General features: G+C 44.2%; 1 protein-coding gene across 4 annotated transcripts in view; it reads left to right on the top strand.

Moving 5' to 3' along the window:
* Positions 1–27,836, top strand: part of ASAP2 (ArfGAP with SH3 domain, ankyrin repeat and PH domain 2) — a 217,378-nt gene that overhangs the window by 101,025 nt on the left and 88,517 nt on the right. For 3 of the 4 annotated variants that reach the window (XM_075861122.1, XM_075861123.1, XM_075861125.1), the window contains exons 4-6: positions 16,622–16,696; positions 18,514–18,563; positions 21,477–21,606. In XM_075861122.1, coding sequence (XP_075717237.1) covers positions 16,622–16,696; positions 18,514–18,563; positions 21,477–21,606 — 255 coding nt within the window. Of the gene's footprint in view, positions 1–15,532; positions 15,603–16,621; positions 16,697–18,513; positions 18,564–21,476; positions 21,607–27,836 lie in introns of those variants that run through there. The other variant, XM_075861124.1, reaches the window with a different exon arrangement.

The following is a 27,836-nucleotide window of genomic DNA, read 5'->3' as shown; positions in this document are numbered from 1 at the left end:
ATAGGGGTTGCAAAATCTGGTGACAGAGCCTCTTTAATGTGCTTCTTTTTGAGCCACTCCTTTGTTGCCTTGGCTGTATGTTTCGGGACATTGTCGTGCTGGAAGACCCAGCCACGAGCCATTTTTAATGTCCTGGTGGAGGGAAGGAGGTTGTCACTCAGGATTTGACAGTACATGGCTCCATCCATTCTCCCATTGATGCGGTGAAGTAGTCCTGTGCCCTTAGCAGAGAAACACCCCCAAAACATAATGTTTCCACCTCCATGCTTGACAGTGGGGACGGTGTTCTTTGGGTCATAGGCAGCATTTCTCTTCCTCCAAAAACGGTGAGTTGAGTTAATGCCAAAGAGCTCAATTTTAGTCTCATCTGACCACAGCACCTTCTCCCAATCACTCTCAGAATCATCCAGATGTTCATTTTCAAACTTCAGATGGGCCTGTACATGTGCCTTCTTGAGCAGGGGGACCTTGCGGGCACTGCAGGATTTTAATCCATTACGGCGTAATGTGTTACCAATGATTTTCTTGGTGACTGTGGTCCCAGCTGCCTTGAGATCATTAACAAGTTCCCCCCGTGTAGTTTTCGGCTGAGCTCTCACCTTCCTCAGGATCAAGGATACCCCACGAGGTGAGATTTTGCATGGAGCCCGAGATCGATGTCGATTGACAGTCATTTTGTATGTCTTCTATTTTCTTACTATTTCACCAACAGTTGTCTCCTTCTCGCCCAGCGTCTTACTTATGGTTTTGTAGCCCATTCCAGCCTTGTGCAGGTCTATGATCTTGTCCCTGACATCCTTAGAAAGCTCTTTGGTCTTGCCCATGTTGTAGAGGTTAGAGTCAGACTGATTAATTGAGTCTGTGGACAGGAGTCTTTTATACAGGTGACCATTTAAGACAGCTGTCTTTAATGCAGGCACCAAGTTGATTTGGAGCGTGTAACTGGTCTGGAGGAGGCTGAACTCTTAATGGTTGGTAGGGGATCAAATACTTATTTCTCTGTGCACAATGCAAATAAATATATATCATTTTGACAATGTGATTTTCTTATTTTTTTTTAATATAATCTATTTCTCACTGGTAAAATTAACCTAGCCTAAAAATTCTAGACTGTTCATGTCTTTGACAGTGGGCAAACTTACAAAATCAGCAAGGGATCAAATACTTATTTCCTCCACTGTATGTATGGCGTATCCTGAAGATAGGCCATCAATTTCTTAGGACTGGACAACTCCTTTAAATTACACAGTTGATATATATCCGTTATAATATTAGATTAGCATAAGTATTTTGAAAACGTAGTGTTCATTTAAAGAGGACTTGACACTAGGCCATATAAGTTGAACTGATTAACTGACCTGAAAAGCACTGTCTCCCTGAGTCCATCTCAATTTTTTTCCTGGACCCCCTTGTTCCAAGGATTTGTCTCCTTACATGCTAATTTACTGTAGTTTGCCAACGGGGTGGAGCTAGCTTTCCTGGGTGTGATGCTAGCCAACAGGGCGTGAACTACCCTCAACCTGCCTCGCTCTGATTGGTCAACTACAGCAAGTTCGCATATAGGTGCCCAACACAACAGTGAACCATATCTCTAGAAGGAGGGGTCTAGGAAGAAGAAAAAAAAACCCCAGTGCTGGAATCCGGGAGACCGCGCTATTCAGGTCAGATAATCAGTTCAACTTATGACGTAGTGACCGGTCCTCTTCAAGATGTCCGTTTGTTACATAATTAATAATTCTATTGAAATTAATAGTAGTTATATCTATTTCTGGGAAAGCTGAGTAACCACCAGTATGGCTCACATAGAGGGTGCCATCTTTCTCAAATGGCAAATCTGTCTTTGTCCTATGTTCTCCTTTCCTCTACCATTGCAGAACTAGGAAGATTTGCTTTAAGGAGCCTTTCAAAGCTAGGGGACAACCCCTGTTGGAGATGTAATGATGGTCATGCTAGTTGTCACTCAGTTTTTTTTGTTTTTTTTTGCGAAAATTACTAGAACCATATTTCCTCCTAGATTGTAAGCTCTTGCGCGAAGGGTCCTCATTCCTTTGGTTTGGATTGTTAATTAGTTTTGTCACTGTGTAATGTCTGATATTGTCTGTACATGTTCCCTTTGAATTGTAAAGTGCTGCGGAATATGTTGGCGCTATATAAATAAATATTATTATTATAAATAGCTATTGAATAGGATTTCGAACAGCCTGATATTTTATGTAGAAATATTCCTTAAACAGACACTTTCACTTAGAGGGGCGTTCTCATCACAGACAATCCCTTGGATATTAGAGCCTGATCGCACAAGGTCCAACTTCAGGGACGCTTGTCAGCCGTGGCGTAAGGCCAACTGTACTGACCGCAAGCTCCTAAAAATATCTGCACCCAGGATCACTATTTCTTGTATATCTCCGGGTCTGGGATCCATCAGAGCCAGTTACATATGTATGAATATTAGTAGCTCTTTTTCGATAAACTACAGTATTTTTAGATTCACCGCTCGCTGTAACGTTCGTATCAAGGACTGAATAGAAACCACTGCGGAAGCTGAGTTTCTGTTTTGGTTTCTACAGCGGAGACTATGAGAAAACATCTGTTCAGTAACAAGTCCTCTGCTCTTCAGGGTTTCAGCCCACATCACTATTGGTGGTGCAGGAAAGGCCAGTGGCTTCTTGCTGAGATTGCCATTTATCAGTCATTTTGTGGTTGCGGGAAGCTTCTCTTCAAATCCCCTTGGAAGCTGCGCATGAGATTTGAGATAATTTGCAGACTCCTTTTTCAAATCCTTTCTGCTTGGTTAAACATCTGTGCAGACCTCTGGTAAACAAGGCTGTACGTCGTCAAAAAACATCACGTCTTCTGCTGACGGCAAATCGGAGCCCCCATTATATGAACTCCAGAGATCCCATACAGCCAGAGTGCTGAGGAATGAAAGATTATCAGGATTTGATTGATCCAACAGTGTCCTCGAAAAAGCAGAGAGGAAAATCATCAATTTTCGGTAAAAAAATTTAATAGAACAACGTAGAGGATGACGCCAATTTGAATACAGCCTAAAATTGGAACTATATTCTTAAGATGACTGTGGGCGCCCCGAACTACCGTTCCCCTGTGCTTTCATTGGCTGAAAGAATCCCTGGAATGCACCTAAAGATTTCACAACCGTGGCAAACTTTTTAGATTTAATTTCTTTTGACTAATTTGGGACTTATTTTTAGCAACCAGGAAATAAGATCAAACAGTCTCTTGATGTCTACAGTAATTTGTCCTCCCCTGTTGTAATATATCTTAGATCTGCGGTTTGTAAACCTGCAGAGTGGCCCCATGTGGTCATGGTCCCTGAGATCTGCACTCAAGAACTGAATGAGTCCACTGCGTATTACAGACCCATGAGCAGATATGGTGCTTGTTTTAGTTTATTCACAATAATGTGGAAAGTCTTTTTAAGGGGGAGTTCACACAGAGTTTTTTGACGCGGAAATCGCGTGGGAGGCGTTTTTTTCCCGCGAGCGGAAAAACGGGCTTGCGGGAGAAAGGGAGATGCCATATCTTATGGCGTTTACGCCTCTGATCTCCCATTGACATCAATGGGAGGCAGAGAAAGCGTATTTCACAGCATTTTATGCCCGCGGCGCTCAATGGCCGTGGGTGAAAATCGGTGTGCAGGCAGAGCAAAATCTGCCTCAAAATTCCAAATAGAATTTTGAGGCAGATTTTCCTTCTGCAAAAAAACTCTGTGTGAACGCAGCCTTAGGCATGTTCTATATGGCTTTGTACCATTGCATGTAGCCTAGACCGCTGCCTGTGGGGTTGCTATGAAATGGGAATCCTGGTGCATTGATTCAGACTTCTATTGCCCCATCTTCTATAGAACATACGCTATAGACTTTGAGTACAGCCTTTATTTTTAGCATGTATTCACCCATTTTTTTGTGTCGGGGTCAAACATTTTTGTGCTGCTTTGTTAGAGCTGTGTATGTGACACAGGTGGTGACTATTTGCATTGTTGCCACCAGTCGTGTACTTCTCATTCAGTCACTTATCAGTCAGCATAAGCTTTTTCATGTAAATGTAACATTCGTTCTACAGTAGATGTAGAGAGAATGTCATTTCGCTCTTATTGCTTCCTTGGAGCAGATAAATGCCTCCGGAGTTCACAAGCGACAGGCGCGCTCTCTAAATATTCCTGCTAAAATCATTTCACTCGGCTGTCATGGCTGCAGAGGCTTTAATTCAATAGCAAGTGGTTTCAATGGGGCAATTTACCTAATGTCAGATGCTGCACTGCTAAATGTAAGCGTCCTCCGTTGTGGTCTGGCCATCAATCACGAGGAGTCTTTTCAAATATTATTTTTTTTCTAAACCTTTTGCTACATGGAAATTGATTAAAGTAATGCACTTCATGGAGCAACTGCAAATAATATAAATGACCTAAACATATACCAGAGCTGAGGCGCCATTTCCATTGACAGATGGTCATTTGGGTCTTTTTCTGTTATCCTGTCAAGTTTTTGAAATTTCTTCTCATCCATATGTTCGCCTATGGGAAAGCGGCGTAATAACTAATATGACCCCCTTTATAGCCTTCACTGGAGTAGTCACCCCACTTTACTAGCACTGCAAACCTGCTTTGTTATACAGAGATAAAGGTACCAGCAGAGTATCATTGCCTAACTAAGCAGATTCTCCTTCTGGACTGTTGGGCGGCAACACTTGTGTTGGCCGTTACTAATGACGGGTGGGGGTACCCAATTGGAGGACAGTCTATACGCTCAAGGCTTTGAAAACTACTGTAGGTTCTCGACCAGTGGCTCTCCAACTTTTGTGAACCTACAAAGCAGCATGCATGGGCGGCCACAGGCTGGTAGAGCATGCTAGGGGTAGTAGTAGTTTCACAACAACTGGAGACCCACACAGGACTACTGGTCGAGACTTTGAAGTTACTTTTCAGAATATAAAAAAAATTATTGAAATTCCCTCATATAATGTGAGATACCAGACTGTTCTGAAAACATGGCAGCCTGGAGAATTAGATTTTTCTTTGAAGTTTAACATATAATCTGTCAAATTGCTTTTTATTATTTAATCTGTCAAGTTTTAGTCGATCATATCTGCTGAGAAATAGCCAATGGGAAGCTCCCAAAAGGACAAAACAAGTATGTGTATCTGGGAAGCATGGTGTATGGCCGACGTTCCATTCCCTGGGGGTCGGCCATACTGAGTCTGTTAGGAGCATGTCATCTTTGGGTTTCCTGGATTATTATGGTGATTTCCAAATTCATTAAATCTCATTGTGTAATCTTTCACATTATGTTCCTGGAACATAATGGAAAGTATATTTATATCACATATCTACCAGGGACTTGGGTTATTTTCTGTTAATGTCTATGGGATTTCTTATAGCCTGGCCACTAAAAAAAATAAATAAAATCAGACGGGCTTTATAAATCGACACTAATTTGTCCACCTCTGGTAGAGATAGAAGTAATCTAGAGATAGATATTTATGGAAAGTAATCGTTGATAAATACTTACCCATGGTCCCATGTCTTTGTATTGGTATATATATATATATATATATATATCTCCCTGGCGCTTCTCCGTTCACTTCTTCATCCACATGCTTTGCTGTGACTGTGATGCACTGATGCTGCTCCAACAAGAGATGCAGGGGTGCTAATATTACTAATGCAGGGAAGACTGTCGGCTAATTCCTCCGAATCTACCAAGGCAAGATTAGACTGATTTATGGGATATGAAGTGCTGGATAAAAAACTTTTTACTGTATATCCAGAAGGGTTTTGAATAAATATAACTTAGTTCATGCCTTTTTGAGACTATGTTCACATAAGGAAAAAATGTATAAAGATTTTACTACATAATGGCAAAACTAGATTTACACTGCACACACCGTATTTCTTTTCTTACTATTCAATTTCTCTGCACGTCTCCCCAGTGTGATAAAAAATTCAGTAGTTTGTGGGGTTTTACATTAGAGCTGCAGAGGAAATGTGTTCTACTATACAGAGCAGGCAGCAGAGGCTTCTGCCTAAGGCCTCATTTACACGAGCGTATTATACGCGCGTGCGACGCGCGTGCTTTTCACGCGTGTCGTACGCACCTATAATAGTCTATGGGGCTGTTTAGACGATGCGTGAATTTTGCGCAGCGTGAGTGCGTTGCGTAAAACTCACGACATGTTCTATATTCTTGCGTTTTTCACGCAACACGCACCCATTGACTTCAATGGGTGCGTGAAAACAACGCATGCCACACTGACGGTCCTGCGTTGCATGCGCGAAAATCACGCAAGAGCTGTCAAAAGGATGAATGTAAACAGAAAAGCACCACGTGCTTTTCTGGTTACAAACATCCAAACGGAGTGTCAAATTAGAGATGAGCGCACCGAACTTCACCGGGTTCGGCCGAACTCGTTTTAACCGAACCCGGCAAAAAATGTTCGGGTACGCGACGTCAGGAGACAGTCACTGCCCACGGTGCTGAAAGACTTAAACTGTTTCAGCACCATGGACAGTGACTTTCGATCACAATATACATATACGTGTAAAAAAAAAAAGAAGTTCTGACTTACCGATAACTCCCGGCTTCTTACTCCAGTCCGACCTCCCGGGATGACAATTCAGGCCAAGTGACAGCTGCAGCCAATCACAGGCCAAGCACAGGCTGCAGCCAATCACAGGCTGCAGCGGTCTCATGGCCTGCCGCGTCATCCTGGGAGGTGGGGCCGGATGACAAGAGAGGGACGCGTCACCAAGGCAACGGCCGGGAGACCGGACTGGGGGAAGCAGGAAGTTCTTGGTAAGTATGAAAGTCTTTTTTTATTCACAGGTTGGTGTATATTGTGTTCGGCATTCACTGTCGAGGGTGCTGAAAGAGTTACTGCCGATCAGTTAGCTCTTTCAGCACCTTGGACAGTGACGGGCGTCGACTACCTCATCTCTATGATGGCGGCTGCGCGAAAATCACGCAGCCGCGCATCATACACGGATGACACACGGAGCTGTCAATTGCCTTTTGCGCACGCAAAACGCAGCGTTTTTTTGCGTGCGCAAAACGCACACGCTCGTGTAAATGAGGCCTAAAGGCATTTGAGGCCCTTACAGAGAGGTTGTTTAGGGCGGTCTACGGTCTTAACCCTTTTCTACATCCTCTTCTCACACGTATTTATGAGATATCAGAAGATCATTTTGAATGTATTTTCCCTTTAAATACAAGCTACTTACCTACACACTGTAAAGGCTTTGTGTTACAGTATGATTTCAGCTCTGCAGATATGTCCAAGACAAATACTATCCAACAGCAAAAAAAAGTCATACTCCACACTCTTTTGTATTTCCCTCTTTCTACACCGGTTTCAGTTGGTAGGTACCTTCAGTCTTGAGAAAATAGTAAGAGTAGGGAAGATTTATAATATTACACCCAAATTGTGCATCACTTTTCATTTGAATTACTTAAATGCATCATTATACAAGTTTTTAACGTGATTATTGATATCTTCGAGGACTCACTAGTGTAAAGGGATGTCAAGGACCTTTGAACATACATCATTGTCTATGGGCTGAGAAGAACCCGCACCCTGACAGGTCACTCCCTATAAACAAAGCCGGACAGGGAGAATAGAGGGAAGCCGCCCAGCGGACATGTGTTCCAGAGCCCAGCGCTTATTAAAACAAGATTTTCTTTAAATGCTGGAATAAGGCCGCCATTCACACGTAGCATAATTGCTGTGGATTTTCAGATTTTAAAAATCTCTTCCACGCGCTGCTGAATATTTCCGGGCAGAGATTGACCTGCATTGCAGATTTTCGAAACCACAGCATATTAATAAATGCTCCGAAATGGCTGCATATTTGTTACGGGCTTTCTGTGGAAGTGAAATTCTGCAACAAATAGCAAGGCTATATTTTTGTGTGGGAAAAGATAGTGAATTTGCAGCAAACATTGCAAGTATGTTTTAAAATAAAAAATCCACACTCACTGCTACTGGTGTTCCCATAGTGACGCGGCTGGTTCTCCCTCGTCTGGTTTTAGTGCTGACCGCATCCTGAGATGATGTATTATCCCATGCGACTGCTGCAGCCAATCACAGGGTGCCATGGTCACATGGAAGAAAACGCTCTCAGGTGGCTGGAATCACTGACACCAGGTCTGGGAGGAATGATGCGTTGCTATGGGAGACGGAGGAGATAAGTATTTACTTTTTTTTTTCCCCCTCCCTCTCATCTGGTGTCTTCAGCAGCAAATCCACCCAAAAGTCTGCACCAAGTCAAACACACGATTTGGTGCGGGCTTTCGGCCTAAATTCCCTGTGGCATCTGGGTCAGATTTGCTGCAGAGTATTCTACTAAAAAAAAGAGAAGAGGAGCAGTCGCACATGTATTCACCCCCTGCACCTAATCAGACTATTTGTCGACTGCACGACTCTGATGTTTACCGGCATCTGAATTGCTGATGTTTTTGGTCTATTTAGATTTAGTGATTATCTGAAAATATTTGCATATAGACATATATATGACATTTTAGGGCCTGTTCACATCACCGTTCATTTCCGTTTCGGGGTTCCGTCGGGTGAACCCCGCAACAGAAAGTGAAACTGACAGCACAGCTTCCGTTTCAGTCACCATTGATCTCAATGGTGACGGAAACATCGCTAATGCTTTCCGTTCGTCACCATTCTGGCTGGTTTCCGGTTTTCCAACGGAATCCATAGCGTAGTAGACTCCGGGTCCTGGGTATAATCTATATTTGTCACCTCTCCTGACATGTTTTGTTTTAATAAACACTTGTATTTCCCATGAAATAACAATTCTGGATCATAATTTCTTAGAACTCTGCCTTGTGCCGTTCCTCTTATTTTTCATATAATTGTATGGATAAATTGACAACTGGGCGTTACCACTTCCCCTTGCCAAGTGGGCGTGTCCCTACACATTCTCGCTCTGTCCGCACCGATTGGACATGGTCACTGGGTAACACCCAGTTGTCAATTTTTTTGATACATTTCCAGGAGGAATAACAAAGGAACCGCACAACATACAGTTCTAAGAAAAGATGCTCCAGAATTGTTATTTCATAGGGAATACACGTATTTACTAAAACAGACAATTTAGGAGAGGTGACAATTCCTATTTAATGGGCGAGTTGCCCAGTTCAGGACCCTTATCTATTAGCCAGACAGAGCAGCTGCAAAGTGCAATACATCTTTTCCCCTGTGGTGGCACTGCAGGGGATCGAAAAATTGCTGCCAGTTTCATCCATAGATTACAGCTGATAGGTGATCATTTCAGCAGCAGGACGCCCTATGATCAGCTTATTATTGAAGCACCCACTTTTAATTGCATTGTGAAGGTCTAATAGGTTATTTGTGAATCGACCAATAAGGAATAGACTCAAGTGGCAAGTTGTCCCGAAAGTCCCCTCCTAATGGGGTTTACTGCAGGACCTTTAGTGCCCATTATTGTGTCAGAACCTGGACCCATAGGAGAATCCTCAGGTGGGCCAGTCCGACCCTGCTTATCGTGGACTGGAACAACGGTAGCAGGTCAGATATTTGACAAACTGACTTGTTGGAAAGGTGGCACCGTATGCCAGTGCCATATTGATAATCACTGAGCTTTTCAATATGACCCATTCTACTTCTAGTGTTTGGCCTCATGCACACGACCGTAGTGTTTTTCTGGTCCGCAAATTCCAGGACCGTGTTCCGTAAAAGGTCCTCCGCAGTTCATCCTTATGTAATCCGCAAAATGCGGATAAAACAAAAAGCCTAGGTAAAACAGGATGACGACAGAATTCATTCCCGGTCGTCGCCTAGCAACACTTCCGCAAATCCGCAAACTGCGGTTGACACACGGAGGTGTACCCGCATTTTCCATGGGCCCATTGACTTCTATGGGCATGTCCGCATCGAATTTGCAGGCTGTAGTAAGACATGTCCTGAGTTTGTGCGGCACGGATTTGCGGATATGCGGGGACCCGTGAAAACACGGATAGTGTGTATGGGGCCGCAGTTCTCCCGTGGATTTTCGGGGGAATTGCGGACGCAAAAACACGTTCGTGTGCATGGGACCTTTGTCTGAGGAGAGATTATACGGCGCTTCGCTTTATTATATGAACCTGTTAGCAATGAGTATTGCTGAAATGACTGAACCCACTGATTATTGGGGAGTCCATATGCTTTGGCCATTATATATGTATGTAGATGAATATTTTTTTTCGGGCTAAAGCTTCAACCATCCGCTATGTGAGGTTAAAGAAATATTGTTTGTCTAATACATATACATTTACTGTGTTAGAAAAAATCTTGCAAAGTATTGAAGGTCACTGTTCACACGTGAGAAATAAAGAAATATTTCCAATGGCAATTGCTTAGCAAATTTTTGCATTCAATCAGACTGTAGGTCCCTCGTGACAAAGCTGTTCAGACAACTCCGACTCATGTTGATAGATTCCTGTATGGAGTGGGGTGAAGTTATTTGCTTTATAATTTACACTATTCCACTGCAGTGCGTATGAAAAGAGCAAAAACCATCAGTTCTCTTATGTTTGATCTTTACCCATTCCCTCTTCAAGTGCTTACCTGGACCAGGGGAGTGGCTGCCATCTTTCTATATAGTGCAAAATTGAGGACAAAGGCTCTGTCCACATCATGTTTTTTTTTTGTTTAATATGTACATTGGGAAAGCTCCCGACATACCCGGTAAACGTGTCCATAGTGCTCCGTTGTCAGACCGCGGCTAAAAATGTATGGCTTAGCGTTGTCTACTTCTGTATTCCATCCCTCAGGCCCCATGCACACGACCGTGCCCGCAATTGTGGGCATGGGCGGCCGCCGACTGCCACCCGCATTTTCGGGCCGTGCTCCCATACAAAGTATAGGAGCACGGCCCATAAAATACGAAAAATAGGACATGCTCCATACTTCCCGGCACGTAGCGCTACGGAAAGATGTCCACATTCAATGAAAGTGAATGGGTCCATTTTTGCGGCCCGCAATTGCGGTCTGCAAAAACTGCGTTTTTTTACGGTCCTGTGCATGGGGCCTCAGAGTCCAGTAAGTAAGCGTATACGGTTTTAATTTAACGTGACAGATGCTACTGTATGACATCTCCCAGTCAATTGTTCAATGGATACATCATGAATTTTTCAATATATTTTCGCAACGTTTGTTAACCCCTTCCCATCCTGCTCTGTAACGATAGTATGTTGTGGCTTGCAGTTCGTTAACTTGAGCTGAGGTTCTATTGCGCTGCTGTGATGGCTCAGGAGCTCAGCCGGCGCCATCACTTGCGGATGTCAGCGGTAATATACATCCGACACCCCACATTATCAGCCGGAATCGGAGATATCTCTGATCCTGGACTTTTAACACTGATGCCATGTATTAATGTAATTATACAGGGGAATGGGGGCCCTGCCAGAAACCGCGCCTAATACATTGCATGTGAGTTTTACAATGACACATATAATGCATTTCCATACAAAATGTTACATGAGCGATCAGAAGGTTAGGTGTTCACGTCCTATAGGAGAACTTTTTAAAAGAAAAAAAAAACAGTTCTATGTTTTTGAAAAAAAATAAAAAGACCATAAACCTTTTAGCCCCTTTTATTTTCTGAAAGGTGTAAAAATAAGAACTATACATATTTGGTATCACGACATTCGTAACGACCAGGAAGATAAAAATAAATGCAATATTTATCGTAAAAGGTGAATGCCGTAAAATAACAGACTTAAAAACAATGCCGAAGTTGTTTTTTAAACATCCCACCTCCAAAAAAATTTAATAAAAAGCGATCAAAGAATAGTATGTACCCCAAAATGGTACCAATGAAAATTAAAACTTGTCCCGCAAAAAAACAAGCCCTCATAGAGCTCCTTTGACGGAAAAATAAAAAAATAAAAACGTCTTGTCACACAAAAAAACAAGAATTATATCACTGTTTTGGCGAAAAAATTAAAAGTTTGTGGAGTTGAAGAGAAAAAAAATCGCTGCGTCCTTTGGTGCAAAATAGGCTGCGTCCTTAAGGGGTTAAACAGATATCATAGCCTATTGGTGACTGATGCGTTTAACGAATTCCTAACTGGCATCCATTTACTGGATACCACATGAAAAGTGCATTAGAGTTCATGATGTATCTCTTAGCCAAGTGCTATTATATCCTATGAGTGACAGATGCCACTGTGAGGCATCACAGCTTACGTTTAATGTTATACTTCCAGAGCTTACCCGACGTATATGCCAAATGTAGGCCCAAAAAAAAGCACAATGTGAACATAGTCTAAACTCGGGCTTTCTGGCAAACATGCTGACAATCAATTTTTCTAGAAAAAATGGAGTACACTGAACAATCCAAAGTTAGGCCGCGAGTAGGTTACATTTTGAGGAAACACACACTGGCCATTCTGGCCTAAGATTCAGTCAGCTGAAGGTCACCAATGTACTGCAACATCCTTTGCCAAGCAATTGTTAAAAAGGTGAAACTGAGTATTTCGTGAAAAAGACTAGGCGCAGCCATCTGTATCGCTCCAATGCATCAGAAACTAAAAATAAAGCAACTATGTCTACAGTTGCTTTTAATTTTAGATGCATTGGAGCTATAAACAATGGCAGAAAAGTGTACATATTTATTTTACATATCCATATTTGAACACCTTTTAAGAAGAATAATTTGCATATAAAGTTGAGTAACTTTGTAAATCCATTGCTCTACTTATCTTGTACTGACTGAGCGGCAGCTTATGTTGGACCCCGTTCACATCTGCATTAAAGGCTCTGTTAGGGGCCGCCATCGCAGATCTGGCCGAGAATGGCGGAACCAATAGCGCACATAGTTGCCAACGTTTGTTTTTTTTTTTCCAGTGACACGCGAAATTCACACGAACGCAAAAAATGTTGTGTTTTTTTGTGCGTTGCAGTTCCGTGTGGCATCAGTGTTTGGTGCGCGTATGGCATCGTTATGACACGTGGTTTTGATGTTTATAAACAGAAATGAAGGAGGTAGTTTTATTATTCCCTTCATTTCTTCAACAACTGTAGCGCGAATCACACGCGGCACACGGAAGTGCGTTCCTGTGCCGTGCGCTGTTTTCACGCACCCACGACTTCAATGGGTGCGTGATAAGCAAAAACGCTAAAGTATAGGACACGCTCTGTGACAAATTCGGAATGTCTGAACGGTCCCATTGACTAGCATAGGTCTGTGCGACGTGCGTGATTTTCACGCGTGTATCACGGACGTGAACTACGCTTCTGTAAATAAGGCCTTAGGGTGTGGCTTCTTTGGTGGGTGTGTTTTATGGGGCTTGACTTGTCATGGGTGTGGCTAATGGGGCGTGGCTTTCTTCCCAGAGTTGATGCGTACAAATAAACAAAAAAATAATTCTGCACTAGTTTGGCTGAAAACTAGTATGGTGGCCAGTATCTCTCTGGTTATCCGGATGTTTACAGGTGATGTCTCGCTTTATCACTAGTGTTCGGTAATATGTGCTGACCACTACTGGTAGCGTAAAAACCAGTGTAGATAGTGACACACTCAATGCCCCTTGTAGATGGTGCCCCACACTGCCCCCAGTAGACCGTGCCACACACTCCTCCCCCCTGTAGACAGTGCCACACACTTCTCCCCCCCCTGTAGACAGTGCCACACACTGCTCCCCCTCCTGTAGACAGTGCCACACACTGCTCCCCCTCCTGTAGACAGTGCCACACACTGCTCCCCCCCCTGTAGACAGTGCCACACACTTCTCCCCCCCTGTAGACAGTGCCACACACTGCTCCCCCCCCTGTAGACAGTGCCACACACTGCTCCCCCTCCTGTAGACAGTGCCACACACTGCTCCCCCCCCTGTAGACAGTGCCACACACTGCTCCCCCCCCTGTAGACAGTGCCACACACTGCTCCCCCCCCTGTACAGTGCCACACACTGCTCCCCCCCTGTAGACAGTGCCACACACTGCTCCCCCCCTGTAGACAGTGCCACACACTGCTCCCCCCCCTGTTGACAGTACCACACACCGCTCCCCCCACTGTAGACCGTGCCACACACCGCTCCCCCCACTGTAGACCGTGCCACACACCACTCCCCCCTGTAGACCGTGCCACACACCGCTCCCCCCCTGTAGAGACTGTGCCACATACTGCTCCGACTCCGTTCTGGCCGGATAGTGCGTTCTGGAGGAATCCCTGATTTCACTGTCCATATATGGACCGTGACGTCAGGGGCTGCCTCTAGGAGCGGCATTCCCCGCCAGAGCGTCGGTAACACTCTGGATGGGGATTCCGCTCCAGGAGGAGTGTGGGCGCACTGAGGATACAATTGAATATGGCAGTTGCCAGAACATGTCCAGTACAGTAATTTTCCGGGACTGTCTCTGTAAATTGGGGACAGTCCCGGCAAAGTCGGGACTGTTGGCAAGTATGAGCGCAGCATGCTGCTCTATTTTTTCCGGTAAAATTACTGACCGGTCAAAGGGTTCTGTTGGTGGTTGTTATGCAACGGAATCAGAGCTTCTTTATTTTCCGTTCTGTTTCTCTTGTGGAGTAGAATAATGGAAAGCTGAATCCAGTTGTGAACAAGGCCTTATGTGTTACAGTTCTGCCAGTCGTCCGAAAGGGCAAAGTGTGTGTTCAGACACATCCCTAATCGTATGATGCTTCCCAGAACGCAAAGCAAGGACAGAAAGTTCAGCCGGCACGGAGTGCTGGTATGTTTTAGGTCTACAGCCTGCAGAATTGTGAATGCAGCTCTGGGTTATAACACAGACAGTAGCTCAGGATCAGGTCAAAATCAATAATCTATTTACATGGTGATTCAACTTTGATGTAGATGAACTCTATATTTTAAACTGGTGTCTGTGGTTTTGCAGTTGGGCATCTCCATCTTCAAACAAAATAAGGGAGCTCATTATTGTGTCAGTATCTAGCTGTCATTTGTAAGGACAAGAGTCATTGTGGGGGAGGATGTTTTTTTCCCCCCTTGTTATGGTAGTGTAATAAGCTGACCTTACAAATGAAGCTGAACATTCTTGTATATATTTATTATCAGAACCATTTATACTTATGAATGCACAGATACTACACATTTTGGAAAGTACGGATTCTCCCTGCCGAGAACCAGAGTCTAGCGAGCCTTTAGGGCCATGCTCCCTTGGAAAAAGTATGTCGCATTTCAGAAACCGTACGGCAATTTGTTTTTTTGTTTTTTTTTTAATATTATTATTATGTGGCATTGTTTATATAACAACCTCATATACTGCAGCAATGTACAGAGAATGTGTTCACATCAGGCATAGCTCCCAACTGTCCCGGATCCGGCGGGACAGTCTCGGTTTCTCACCGATATCCCGCCGTACCAGGCGTTCTGCAAAATGTCCCGCTGGGCGCTGCAGATGTATTAAAGCATCAGAAGAAGGCAGGAGTCTTGAGTCGATGTTCTGACTGGGATCGATGCCTGCCTGGAAGTGGACCAGTCCAGTCACCTGACCTGTCATCTGACCTCACCGGTCAGGTGACAGGTCAGATGACTGGACTGGTCCATTCTCTGGCCTTCATCAACACCAGTGAGAACTCCTGCCCTCTTCTGACGGTGAGTGACGTCAAAGCAGAGCGGAGAATGGCAGCAATAGGCTACCTCTACCGCTCTCCGCTCTGGTGGCATTGTGGCACAAAGTATAAGGGGGTTGTGTGGTGCTATGTACAAGGGGGGAGGGGGGTTGTGTGCCACTATGTACAAGGGGGAAGGGGGGGTGTTGTGTGGGGCTATGTACAAAAGGGGGCGCTGTGTGGAGCTATCTACTGGGGGGGGGCTGTGTGTGGAGCGATCTACGGGGGGGGGGGCTGTGTGTGGAGCGATCTACGGGGGCGGCTGTGTGTGGAGCGATCTACAGGGGGGGGCTGTGTGTGGAGCGATCTACAGGGGGGGGGCTGTGTGTGGAGCGATCTACAGGGGGGGGGGCTGTGTGTGGAGCGATCTACAAGGGGGCTTTGGTGGATGATTTTTCCATTGAGCTGTAGCACAACTGAAAAAAAAAAAATCCCCATCATGTAACTCTGCTACCTGTCAATTGAAAAGTCATCCACCACAGGGTCTCCCTCTTGACTTTCATTGTTCTCAGCCTTTTGGTTTGTCCTGCAGCTGCCGCCGTGATGAGCAAATGTTATACCCAAGATAGGAAAAGTAACATAAAGACGACATAACCGGATCCATAATATTGGTGATATCCATAGTTTTTTTTGTAAGTCTAGAGATCCGCAGTGAGAATATGATCTTGTTATTTGCAGAAGGATCTGGCCGTGATTTGATGTGTTGATGCCGGATATTGGTCGTGCTTAGGGGCGTGGCTTAAAAATGTCCCTCTTTTCCGAATTAAAAAGTTGGGAGGTATGCATCAGGCACTGTCCCCAGTGGATCTCATTATCTAACTTCCTATAATAGGAAGGGTCAAGGCTGGATAAAGTCCAACAATTTGTTTTCTATATGATTTATGTGTATGTGAATTCAAGGAAGTTTGCTGCGTCCTGTAATTCCACCTTCAGTTATCGATGATACATCATTGCTGGTATATGTGCCCACATTATGAATTATTTATTTTTTTGCTTTTGTAGGTTCAGAATATGAACAACATCATAACATTCCCACTGGATAGTTTATTGAAAGGAGACTTGAAAGGAGTTAAAGGGGTAAGTGAGTATTTTTGCTTAAAGGATTACTAAACTTTAAAAAAAACTTTTGACATGTCATAGTGACATGTCAGACGTTATGATCGGCGTGGGTCTCAGCACTGAGACCCCCAAAATCGCTTAAACGGAGCGGCAGAAGCTGTGCCGCTTTTATTTCTGCTCGGCTTTCCGAGGAAATGTGGAAGAATATTATATTGGAACAGCACATTGAAGATGCTTTCCACTATCATTGATGGCATATTTCTAATGGTCTGTTCACACCACGTTTGCAGTGGATGTCAGAGGTATACATTGTGAAATACTACTGACGTATACCTCCGGAAGCAACCGTTTGCTAATATATAGACACCGTTACATACGTCGCTTATAGTCTCCTATGATAAAAATAAATATATGCCACGTGGTATAAGTATGTTTTGCAGGATGACTATGCTTTATTATACCGTTAAAAAAAAAAAGACGTAAATGGTGCACTATAGATACATTCGTCATATGTGCCAGGCGCAAACGTAGTTGAAAAACTCTGTGAACATAGCCTAAACAAATGCCATCCATGCCTGTCTGATGCCTAGATGTCCACTGATGCGGCTCTCCCTTTGGGTTTTCTGTGTTGCAAGTCATACACAGCGTCCGTTCAGGAGTTCCGGTGTGTAAAAATTGCAACCCCGTCCCGTTCATTTGAATAGGAATGTGCTGTGATACCAGATACAGCCGCTGGCTGGGAGCATAGCTGTTTTAGGAAAAAGCCGAAAGGGCTTTTGCCCCTTTGTTCTAGGCATTGGTGGGTGGTTCCCATATTCTAGAGATGTGTTTTGAATTTTAAGTCCATTGAGCATTAGTTTGTACCACTGACTGGACGTTTAACAACCCGATCAACATAATGGACATTATAAATGGCCAATCACGCAGGAGGTTACAAGTTTTTAGCGAGACTCTACCTGTTTCTAGTTGAGCATGCTTATTCTCACAAATGTCGCCATCTGGCTCATGTACAGGTACTCGCCAGCAAGCGTTGGCTTAAAATATTTTCAGTCCATTTTTGTAATTATTTTTCATGCCTTCTATTAACACCGAGGGCTTTAGCATCTGGACACGCAGCGGCTGTATTTTGGGGGCGGTTATTGGAGCTTCTGAAGAACTCCTTTAAGCTGTTATACATTTCTGAGATATTTGGATAGAGATTGTAACCCAGCTTTTCTCCAGATGTTAAAGGAAAATCCACCTATTTAAGCAGCTTAACAGAATTTTTAATAAATTGAGTTCTAAGGCTATGTTCACATCTATGTCGAGTTCTGGCAATTTCTGATGGATCCCTGAAGGATCTGTTTTTTTTAACCGATCTAATTGGAGGCATAAACGGATCTAGGAGGAAATTATCTTTTAATTGAAGGGAATATAAATTGTTTTAATATACTTCAGGCAGCATGAGGGATGTCTGGTTAGCCTCTCCTGTCCCCCGCGCCACAAAGAAAAGACAATAATTCAGATTTGTTTAATATATTAATATAATACTAGAAGGCTAAATAATAAAGTCAAGTAGTTTTAGCTTTTGAAATAATAATTCTGTATCCACTCCATTAAGGATTATTTGTAGGACTGAATTTAAAGTATTTATAGTCATCCTAGTCTTGCAGAATTCTGTAGGATTTATTGGAATCCTTAGCTAAATCCTGGATTTTCTGCTTTCATAATCACACATCCAATTTCAGATTACTCTCTGGATATCACCTATATGACATGTAGCTTCTCTTTATATTGAATGCACTATTGACCTTGGTGACTTTTTAATAACTTGGCTTTATCACATTGTGTTGCAGGACTTGAAGAAGCCTTTTGATAAAGCCTGGAAAGACTATGAAACAAAAGTGTAAGTCATTAACTGTATTAACTAAGTGATCTGGAAAGATGGTCATTTGTCCTGTCCTATTATCCGTATGTTGTCACCCCTGTCCTGGGAATGTGTGGATGGATTAAATCTATGTTCTAGCACTGGCCTAAAAACTAACAATCCCTTACAGATTCCCAAAAGCAGGCTGGAGATGTGAAGCTATTTAGTTGTAAGGTATCGTAGAAACAAAAGTTGACCCCCTACTTTCACAGCAGTCACAGAAACTAATACCATCACCAGTAGTCATAGCAGGGCCCACATTGGTGGTGACCACAGCAGGGCCACCCTCCTCCCACTTCCTGAACAGGCAGTAACAGTAAGCCGCCCCTCCCAGTAGGCACAGCAAAACCCAGTCGCAAGGGCTGATTTTTGAGTTGCCATGGTGACCAGGCTTTGTCCATCCCTGTGATGGGAATCTAGAAATCTGGAAATAAAATGCTTACCTGGGCTTGATAAAGCAAGAAGACTGAATCATACAATCCTATAGATCATGACCAGAGGTCGCAATAATGTCTCTTCAGGCATTATTCACGCCTGAAGAGGCTTCTGAGCATTTTGAAATCGGTCCCATGTGTATTAAGCATGAGACTGAATTCCCTTTGGGCGGGAGGACAGTGTTGGTGGTTCACTGTACAATAAGAATATTAGCAGTTCCTAGAACATCCTATGTTCTTCTTTGCACTCTCGTACTGAGCCACCATTGATGTCCGCTCCATGTTTGCAACTGAAAAATGCTAAGGGGATTATTTTTACCCTGCTGGAATATATATATAGTGCCACCTCTGATCATGACCAATCCACTGAAGATGTTGACCGCACATTCTGGAGAAACATTTATTTTTATATTGGTACCAGGAGTCAAACTAGACATCATTTTTAATGCCTCTATGTCTCTCATGGCAGCCATAGACGTGACATTAGAGGGGCATACCCGTCTTATAACTTTATGGCATATTGCTAGGATATGCCATAACATTATGATCGGCGGAGGTCTTACCTCTGTGACCTTGAGAACAATGGGCGGAGGAATTTCTTCTGCTCAGCTGCGATCGTGGCCACCCACTGTGCAAAGAACTGCAACACAGCCCCATTCAAGTAAAGGCGGCAGTGTGATCGTTCCCTGCATAGCAGCTGGAGGGAGCATTACTGTTCTCTTAATGAGAATCCGTGGCTGGACCCCCCCCCCCCCACACTGATCAGAAAGTGATGGCATGTCCTAGCTATATGTCATCTCTTCATATAATGGAAATATCCCTATAATTAGTTGTTTTTATGGTGACCGAATGAACCGTTCCAGAGATTCTCATTCCCTGGTGTTTATTACTATGTTCATAGATGTCCCCAAATTTGCCATTTAGGACAAAATTAATAGAAAATTGCAATGAACTTTATCATATTCTAAACAATTTTCCAATTGTATGGGAACGAGTCTTTGTATGTATATGACCTTGTACTTTGAAATCAGAAGATCTTGGAGGATTCTCTGTTCGCATCGTCAATCTAGAACCCTGTGACATTTGTAAGGCCGCAAGTTGCAGCTTATTTTTTGTTGTTAAATTGTAATGTGCTTTATGTGCATCTGTTTTTATGTTTTGTCCAATAATGCAACCAACCAGTATTGTATTTTTTCGGAAAAATGTGCATGACCGACATATGACCCGATGCTCATTCACTAGGGACCAGTTAACATCACAGCTCAGTAGACCCATGTAGTAGGTCAGAAAGTGACAAATAATCCTTTAATTCCCTCATCTGTTATGTTTGGTTTTAGTGATTTTTGAAGCTCGTGTCTATGTGTGTAAAAGGAATAGAATGAAACGTGAATTAACTGAAGTGTTAAATCACTTATTACTGGGTGGTAAAGGAAAATGACTCTTAAATAAAACAAATCCTACATTTCATTACACTCAAAAATCCTATAAACGTCTAATGGCTCCCAGGAGATTTACAGTCTCTCAACCTAAATTTATTTTTTACAAAAATATAGTCACTGTGTCAGTAGGAGGTAGAGAAAGTCCTTAATTCCTGCCAAACTTCTGTGCCCCTTCTCTGCCCTCCGTCCAAAGGCAAGTTGTATCTAGAGATGGTGAGCAATCTGAGGCAGACTGGTTGCTATGGAAGTGCTGCCTGACAACCCCGTTGAAAGGACTGTGGTTGTTAGGAAATTAAGCTCAATGCTGGATTGGCGCTGCGCTGTTATCCCGAATTAATAATTTGCCCTAAATATTAAGAACAAAACATGTCTAAATGTGGCCGTAGCTATGAAGATAAATCTGGAATTTAGTATAAATAATCTTCTTTATATCTACATATGACCAACACAAGTGCAAGGAAGCAAATTAACATTATCTTGCTTAGTGTAGGTCATTTTCTTACCACCATGCAGAAATAGTCTGGAGGTGCCATCTCCAAACTGAAAAACTCTGTTCACATCTGCATTTTGAGCCTCCTTTTCAGGTCCTGTCAAATCGATAGACCGCACAACGGAACCCAAAGGATCCTCTTATAAGTCAATGGGGTCTGTCCGGCGCCAGTGGTATCCAGGGTATGAAGGACATTGCATTGTAATTTCCGTTAACAAACCACAACACAAATGTGGATAGAGCCACATACATACATACATACATACATACATACATACATACATACATACATACATTTATATACGCTTTTCTTTTCTCCATTTTTTTTTTTACCTTAAAAAAAATAGGTCCTTCATTATACTGTACGTTGCTTTATACTGGATGTTGCGTCATGGTACATTCTCCTGAATTCTGATGCCGACTACAGAGCTGGTGATGGGGCCACTTCAAAGTATCATTCCATGAAATCTGGTCATGAGGTTGTTGCATCTGTGATAAGTATTTCTTTTTTTTTTTGTCATCATATTAGGACTAAAATAGAGAAAGAAAAAAAGGAACATGCGAAGTTGCACGGAATGATTCGTACAGAGATCAGTGGTGCTGAAATAGCTGAGGAGATGGAAAAAGAACGGAGATTCTTTCAGCTGCAGATGTGTGAGGTAAAATAACACATAATTTCAGGACAGGGAGCCCTCTTGTCTGACGGTCATCACTTTCTTTAGCCACAAAACGTCCACCTATTACTGGTGTGCAGTGGTTCAGAGCCTCAGTTCCTGCTGTTTAGCGGTTTGATGCCCAAATCATCGTCTGGCAGTTTGGTGCCACTGTGCCCCTGGTTCACTCATCACTAGTCAGCTTTCTTGCACCAGAGGCGTAACCATAGGTGTAGCAGCAGTTGTGATTGCACCTGGCTCTAGAGCCTGAGAAGGCCCAAAAGGTCCCTCTGTCCTATAGGAGGGCAGTACTATAAATGACGCATGATATTTAGAGTTCATATCACCCCTTAACCCCTTACAAAAAACAAAAACGTAAACGCCCATAAAATAAATACTCATTTTTTATTTATTTTTTCATAATCTAAATTTTTATTAAGAATTTTAGCAAATACAAAAGCAAACAAGCCAAAGAAAACATCTCAATATACATACATGTTATTATTTGCATTGTCTATAGTTCTCTTAGGTGAGACATTAGCATGTTTCAACATATTACACACACACCTTATCTGCGAAATTCACATCTCAGGCTATAGGCATTGTCTCTCCTTGATAAGGTCTCATCATAAAAGTATATCCAAGGCTTTGTGTAAAGTGTGTGATATCATTCTACGTCCCACGAAAGGAGGGAGGAAGAAGAAGAGGGAAAGAGAGAGATCGGGAAAGATCAAGGAAAGAGATAGACTCCCAGAGCTAAACGTCCTGGGCCACCCAGAACCTCCCCGTGTCCCACCTGCCCAGTGGGAGCAATGAGAGGATTGACTGGGAAGGAAAGAAGGGGTTCCCTTCTCCCAGACGGAAGCCCCTGAATTAGCAGACTGCTCCTGACCGACCCCTCTATGGGGGGGTTCCGCCTAGCCATTTAGCAAAGTGTGGACCAGATTTGAAGGATGACATGCACTCCACAGAGAAAGAACCGCACCAAAGCGATCACTGTCCTCTGCAACCAGAGATTGCATTCGACATAAAGAATCCATCTCCGCTACCCATTCGACAACTGAAGGCGGCACAGTGGACTTCCAATGTCTAGGAATAACTGTTCGTGCCGCAGTCAGGAAATGCCGTAGTAGCCCCTTCCTAATACTCGGCAAAGGGCCCGGAATTAGGGATAGCAAAGCCATCTGAGGAGTGGGCACCATCTGCATACCTTCCACTTCTGTATAGATTTCAAAAATCGCTTTCCAGAAGGTCTGCAATACTTGACATTACCGCCAGATGTGCATTCATTGTTCCGGTCTCAGTCCCGCACCGCCAACACAAATCTGATACCTCAGGGTACATTCTGCTCAGAATCTGTGGGCAATGGTACCATCTAGTCAGTATTTTAAAGTTTTTTTTCCTGTGCATGACATGCCACCGGCATTTTGTGGGACAGAAAAAATATTAGATCCAAAATCAGCCAGTGACAGGGTTACTCCCAGTTCTCGCTCCCATGCGCTGACGTATGCAGGAGGCTGATCATCACAGGCCTCTAGAAGTAAGGTATACAGGTTAGATATCACCCGGGCCGGAGGCTCGGTTTGAAGCAACAACGACTCAAATGCAGTGCTAGTGACGATATGCATCCCGCCAGGTAGGGCCGAACGTAAGAAGGTGGACAATTGGGCATGTTCCATCCAAGAAAGCGTCCTCCCCGGGCAAGTCCCGCGCAACTCGGACAAAGGAGGGAGTCTCCCCCCATCCGACATTACCTGACATAATCTCGTGTTTTCAGATGAGGACCAAATCATAAACTGTTTCGTATTGACAGCTGGTAAGAATTCTGGGTTATCAAACAGCGGGCTAAGGAGCCCGGGTCTATGTGAAAGGCCCTTTCTAACCATCAGTCTGTCCCATAAAGTGAGGCAGTGCTGGGTTAGCAATGGCAGGGTCGCAAGTGCCGGCCTATAATCAGGAAGAATCCATGGCAACGATCTAAGTGAGAGCGCGACTATGGACTGCTCAATCTCTACCCACTGTTTCTTGGATCCATTATGAAACCAGTCCACCACCCTTGCGAGTACTGCGGCCTGATGATAAGTGATCAAGTCCGGGAGTCCAGCTCCCCCCTTCAGTTTTGGACGGGACAATGACTTCAGATTAAGGCGTGGCCTCAAAGTTCCCCACACAAAGTTCCGAAAGGCTTTCTCCAATGCCTTAAAAAATGTTCCGGGGATTAATACTGGGAGAGCCTGAAATAGATATAAAAACCGAGGGAGGATGTCCATTTTGATAGCGTTTATGCGGCCAAACCATGAGAGCTGCGCTCGATCATATGAATGTAGATTTTTAAGAGTGGTTTGCAGTAACGGCTGATAATTGAGAGTGTAAAGATCTACTAGGTCCCTAGGAATCTGGACTCCCAAATATTTGATTGACCTCGCCTGCCATTTAAAATTAAAGGATGACTTTAAGAGCTGCAGTGTCTCAGAAGATAAGGAAATGTTGAGTGCTTCAGTTTTCGTATAGTTTACTTTAAAGTTGCTGACCTGGCCAAATACTTCGAATTCTCTAATGAGTACTGGTAAGGAGATCACAGGGTTTGTCACGAAGAGCAGGAGATCATCGGCATATAGAGCCAATTTATGACAATCTCCACCTATTCCTATCCCTGTTATATCTGGGGAATTGCGGATAGCCACAGCTAAGTGCTCCATCGTGATGACATAAAGCAATGGTGACAGGGGGCATCCCTGTCTAGTGCCGTTGGCAATCGAGAATGTTGTGGAAAGTACCCCGTTTGCCCTAACTCGTGCAGTAGGTGTCTGGTATAGGGACAGTATCTTATCTAGCATAATGGGGCCAAGTCCAACCTGGGTTAATGCCGATTTCAGGAACCCCCAATGTACCCGATCGAAGGCTTTTTCCGCGTCAACCGATATTAAACATGTGGGTAGAGACTTTTTCAGGACATAGGATATTAAGAGTGGTTTTATTGGTATTATCCCTCGCCTCTCTATGTCGAACAAATCCCGCCTGATCTCCGTGGATACAACGTGGTAGGAGTGGGGCTAGTCTATTTGCAATGGCCTTAGAATAATGTTTTACATCCACATTTATCAGGGAGATTGGACGGTAATTAGAACAAGCCGAGGGATCTTTCCCTGGTTTGGGGATCACAGTAATGGTGGCCACTAACGTTTGCGGAGTGAATGGCATGGAGGTTGTAACTGCATTATATACCTTAGTCATATAGGGAAGAAGTTTAGTAACAAAGGTCTTGTCAGGGGCGTAACTAGGAAAGACTGGGCCCCATAGCAAACTTTTGACTGGTGCCCCCCTCCCCTGGGTGTCACACAACCCCCCCCCCCCTTGTAGATAGTGCCTTTTTTACAGCCCCCCCTGTAGATAACGCCGTACAGCCCCCCCTCTGTAGATAGTGCCATACATCCCCCTGTAGAGAACGCCATACAGCCCCCCCTCTGTAGATAGTGCCATACATCCCCCTGTAGAGAACGCCATACAGCCCCCCTGCAGAGAACGCCATACAGCCCCCCCCCCCTGTAGAGAACGCCATACAGCCCCCCCTGTAGGGAACGCCGTACAACCCCCCCCCCCCCTGTAGGGAACGCCGTACAACCCCCCCCCCCTGTAGGGAACGCCGTACAACCCCCCCCCCTGTAGGGAACGCCGTACAGCCCCCCCCTGTAGGGAACGGAACGCCATACAGCTCCCCACTGTAGAGAACGCCATACAGCTCCCCTCTGTAGAGAACGCCATACAGCCCCCCCACAAACCTCTGACTTCCGGCGTCTGCGCAGCTCAATAAAAATGAAAGGAGTGCTGGTCACGCATGCGCACAAGCACGACCGACGCTCCATTCATTTCTACGGAGCTGCCGACACAGACCTCGGAAGTCCAAGGTTTGTGATGGAGAACTTCAGGGGACTTTCAGTCCCCCGTTCTCTCTATCGCTGCCAGCGATCACACATGTATCCCCTGTCCTGCGGATATCCCGTGGAGAGGGGATACATGTCTTTTGCTCTATTTTGCGCCTTCAGGACCAGACACCGTTTAGCCATTTTTAGCACGTGTTAGTTAAATGGCTATAACTTTTTTATTTGTTGGACTAACGACGTGATTTTTGCGACGTTTTTTTCCGTAGACAATGCAGGTTTCATTTTTTATCGTTTTTATACGCACCTTTTTTGCTATTTTAGAATTTTTATACATAAAGTTTGAAAATAATAGTAAAAAAATAAGCTTTTTTACATTTCAGCTATTTTTTTTTTTGGTAATAACGTAGTTTTACCCTAAAATAGACCTTTTATTTGTGATCGCCATTGTCTACCGTAAATTTTAATATATTACATGTCTATATTCGGGTAATTGGGTCAGCGCTAGCGTTACAACAATGATTGGCGGGGGGGGAACGGTATTTTTTTGGGGTGGATATTTTATGTGTATTTATTATTTACATTTTTTTTTGCACTTTACTTTATTATTTTTTTATTACTATGGTCTGTTCCTCAAAGGTCAAAAAAGACGTTTGGGGAACTTTATATATTTTTTTTTCTTTCTTTTACACCATCTTTTCCCCTGTAACTGGAGCTGCACAGCTGCCCCAGTTACAGGGGAAATCAGCCATCTCATAGTGACGATTGTCACTAATAGGGCTGTGCTGGGTCTAGTAAGACCCAGCAGCAGCCTGCCACTAACGGCACCCGGCGATCATGTGACCAGTCACATGATCACCGGGAGGAATAGAGACAGCGCCGCTGCTGCTGTCTCTATTCCTGTACACAGCGCGCATTCAGCGCTGTGTACAAGTGATCAGAGAAGACAGAAGCAGCGAAAGCTGCTTCTATCCTCTCCTCAGGGTCCCCGGCAGTCACTGACAGCCGGAGACCCGACATTCAGCTGCCCGATCGCACGGGCAGCAAGTTAAAACCCGAGCCGTAGAAAGTCTATGGCTCGAGTTTTAAGGACCCGTCCCTGACCGCTGGCCGTAAAAATACAGCCAGCGGTCGGGAACCAGTTAATGGCAGAGCGGGGAGATACCTCCCTGCTCTGCCGTAGTGTTCAGTGGCGTCCCGCTGTAGCAGCCATAGCAACTGCTAGTGGAGCCCCAAGGCTACTGCTGCTACGGCGGTAGTTACGCCACTGGGTCTTGTAAAAGGACGCCGGGAATCCATCCGGACCCGGACTTTTACCCGACGGAGTTGACTTTATGATTGCCTGTATTTCCGATTCCGAGAAGGCCTCCCCTAGTGAGGCCGTCTCGGTCTCCTCTAAAGTCGGCAACGCCGTCTGTGCAACATAGGAATCAATCCTCCGTTGGAGGGCACTTGGAGACATGTCTGCCAAAGGCCCCTTGCGGTTGTATAGGGCCTGATAGTAGTCCTTAAATGTATTAACAATGTCTTCTGGCTTATGTTTGACCTCACCCTGTGTCGTTTTTATCGCCGGTATAAAGGATTGAGGAGCCCGTGGGTGTAATGATCTAGCTAATGCCCTCCCGCATTTATTAGAATGTTCGTAAGCGAAACACCTCATCCGGTCTCGAAACGACGCATGCGCCTGGTCTAATAAATTTCTCAGCGAATTTCGAGCTTCTAGTAGCTCTGCTAAAGTCTGGGGGTGTTGGGACTGTTTGTGAGTGGTCTCTAGAGTCCGTATCTGGGACAAGAGCTTTTCAATTTTGAAAGCCCGTTCCCTTTTTAGTCTCGAGCCTTGCTGTATAAATATACCTCTTAATACACTTTTCAACGCCTCCCACTGAACCGGCAGAGGAGTGGAGTCCACCTCATGATGATCCAGAAACTCTGAGATGGATCTGTTAATTGCCGTTTGGCATACCGCGTCCCTTAAAAGATGGGGGTTCAACCGCCAATGCCATTCCCGCTGTTTAGTGTCTGGGAGGGTAAGAGACAAGTAAACCGGCGCATGATCCGCCCAAATCATAGTTCTAATCTGAGACTTCGGGGACCAGGAAAGTAGATGATGACTAATAAGAAACAAATCTATCCTGCTGTACATGTCATGAACCGGAGAATAAAAGGTGTAGTCCCGTGTTTGGGGGTTGAGAATCCGCCAAATGTCTACCATTTGCATGGCGAACAGCTTAGACTTAAGGGAAGCCAATTGAGAAGCGGAAACGGAGGATCTGCCCGAGGAGGAGTCTGCAACCCTGTCCATTGTCAAGTTAAAGTCTCCTGCAGTTACCAAGAGACCCTCTGCAAATTTGGAGAGTT

The sequence above is a fragment of the Rhinoderma darwinii genome, chromosome 4 (assembly GCF_050947455.1).
Source record: "Rhinoderma darwinii isolate aRhiDar2 chromosome 4, aRhiDar2.hap1, whole genome shotgun sequence".
Taxonomy (NCBI): domain Eukaryota; kingdom Metazoa; phylum Chordata; class Amphibia; order Anura; family Rhinodermatidae; genus Rhinoderma; species Rhinoderma darwinii.
This window is presented reverse-complemented; position numbering and strand designations above follow the sequence as displayed.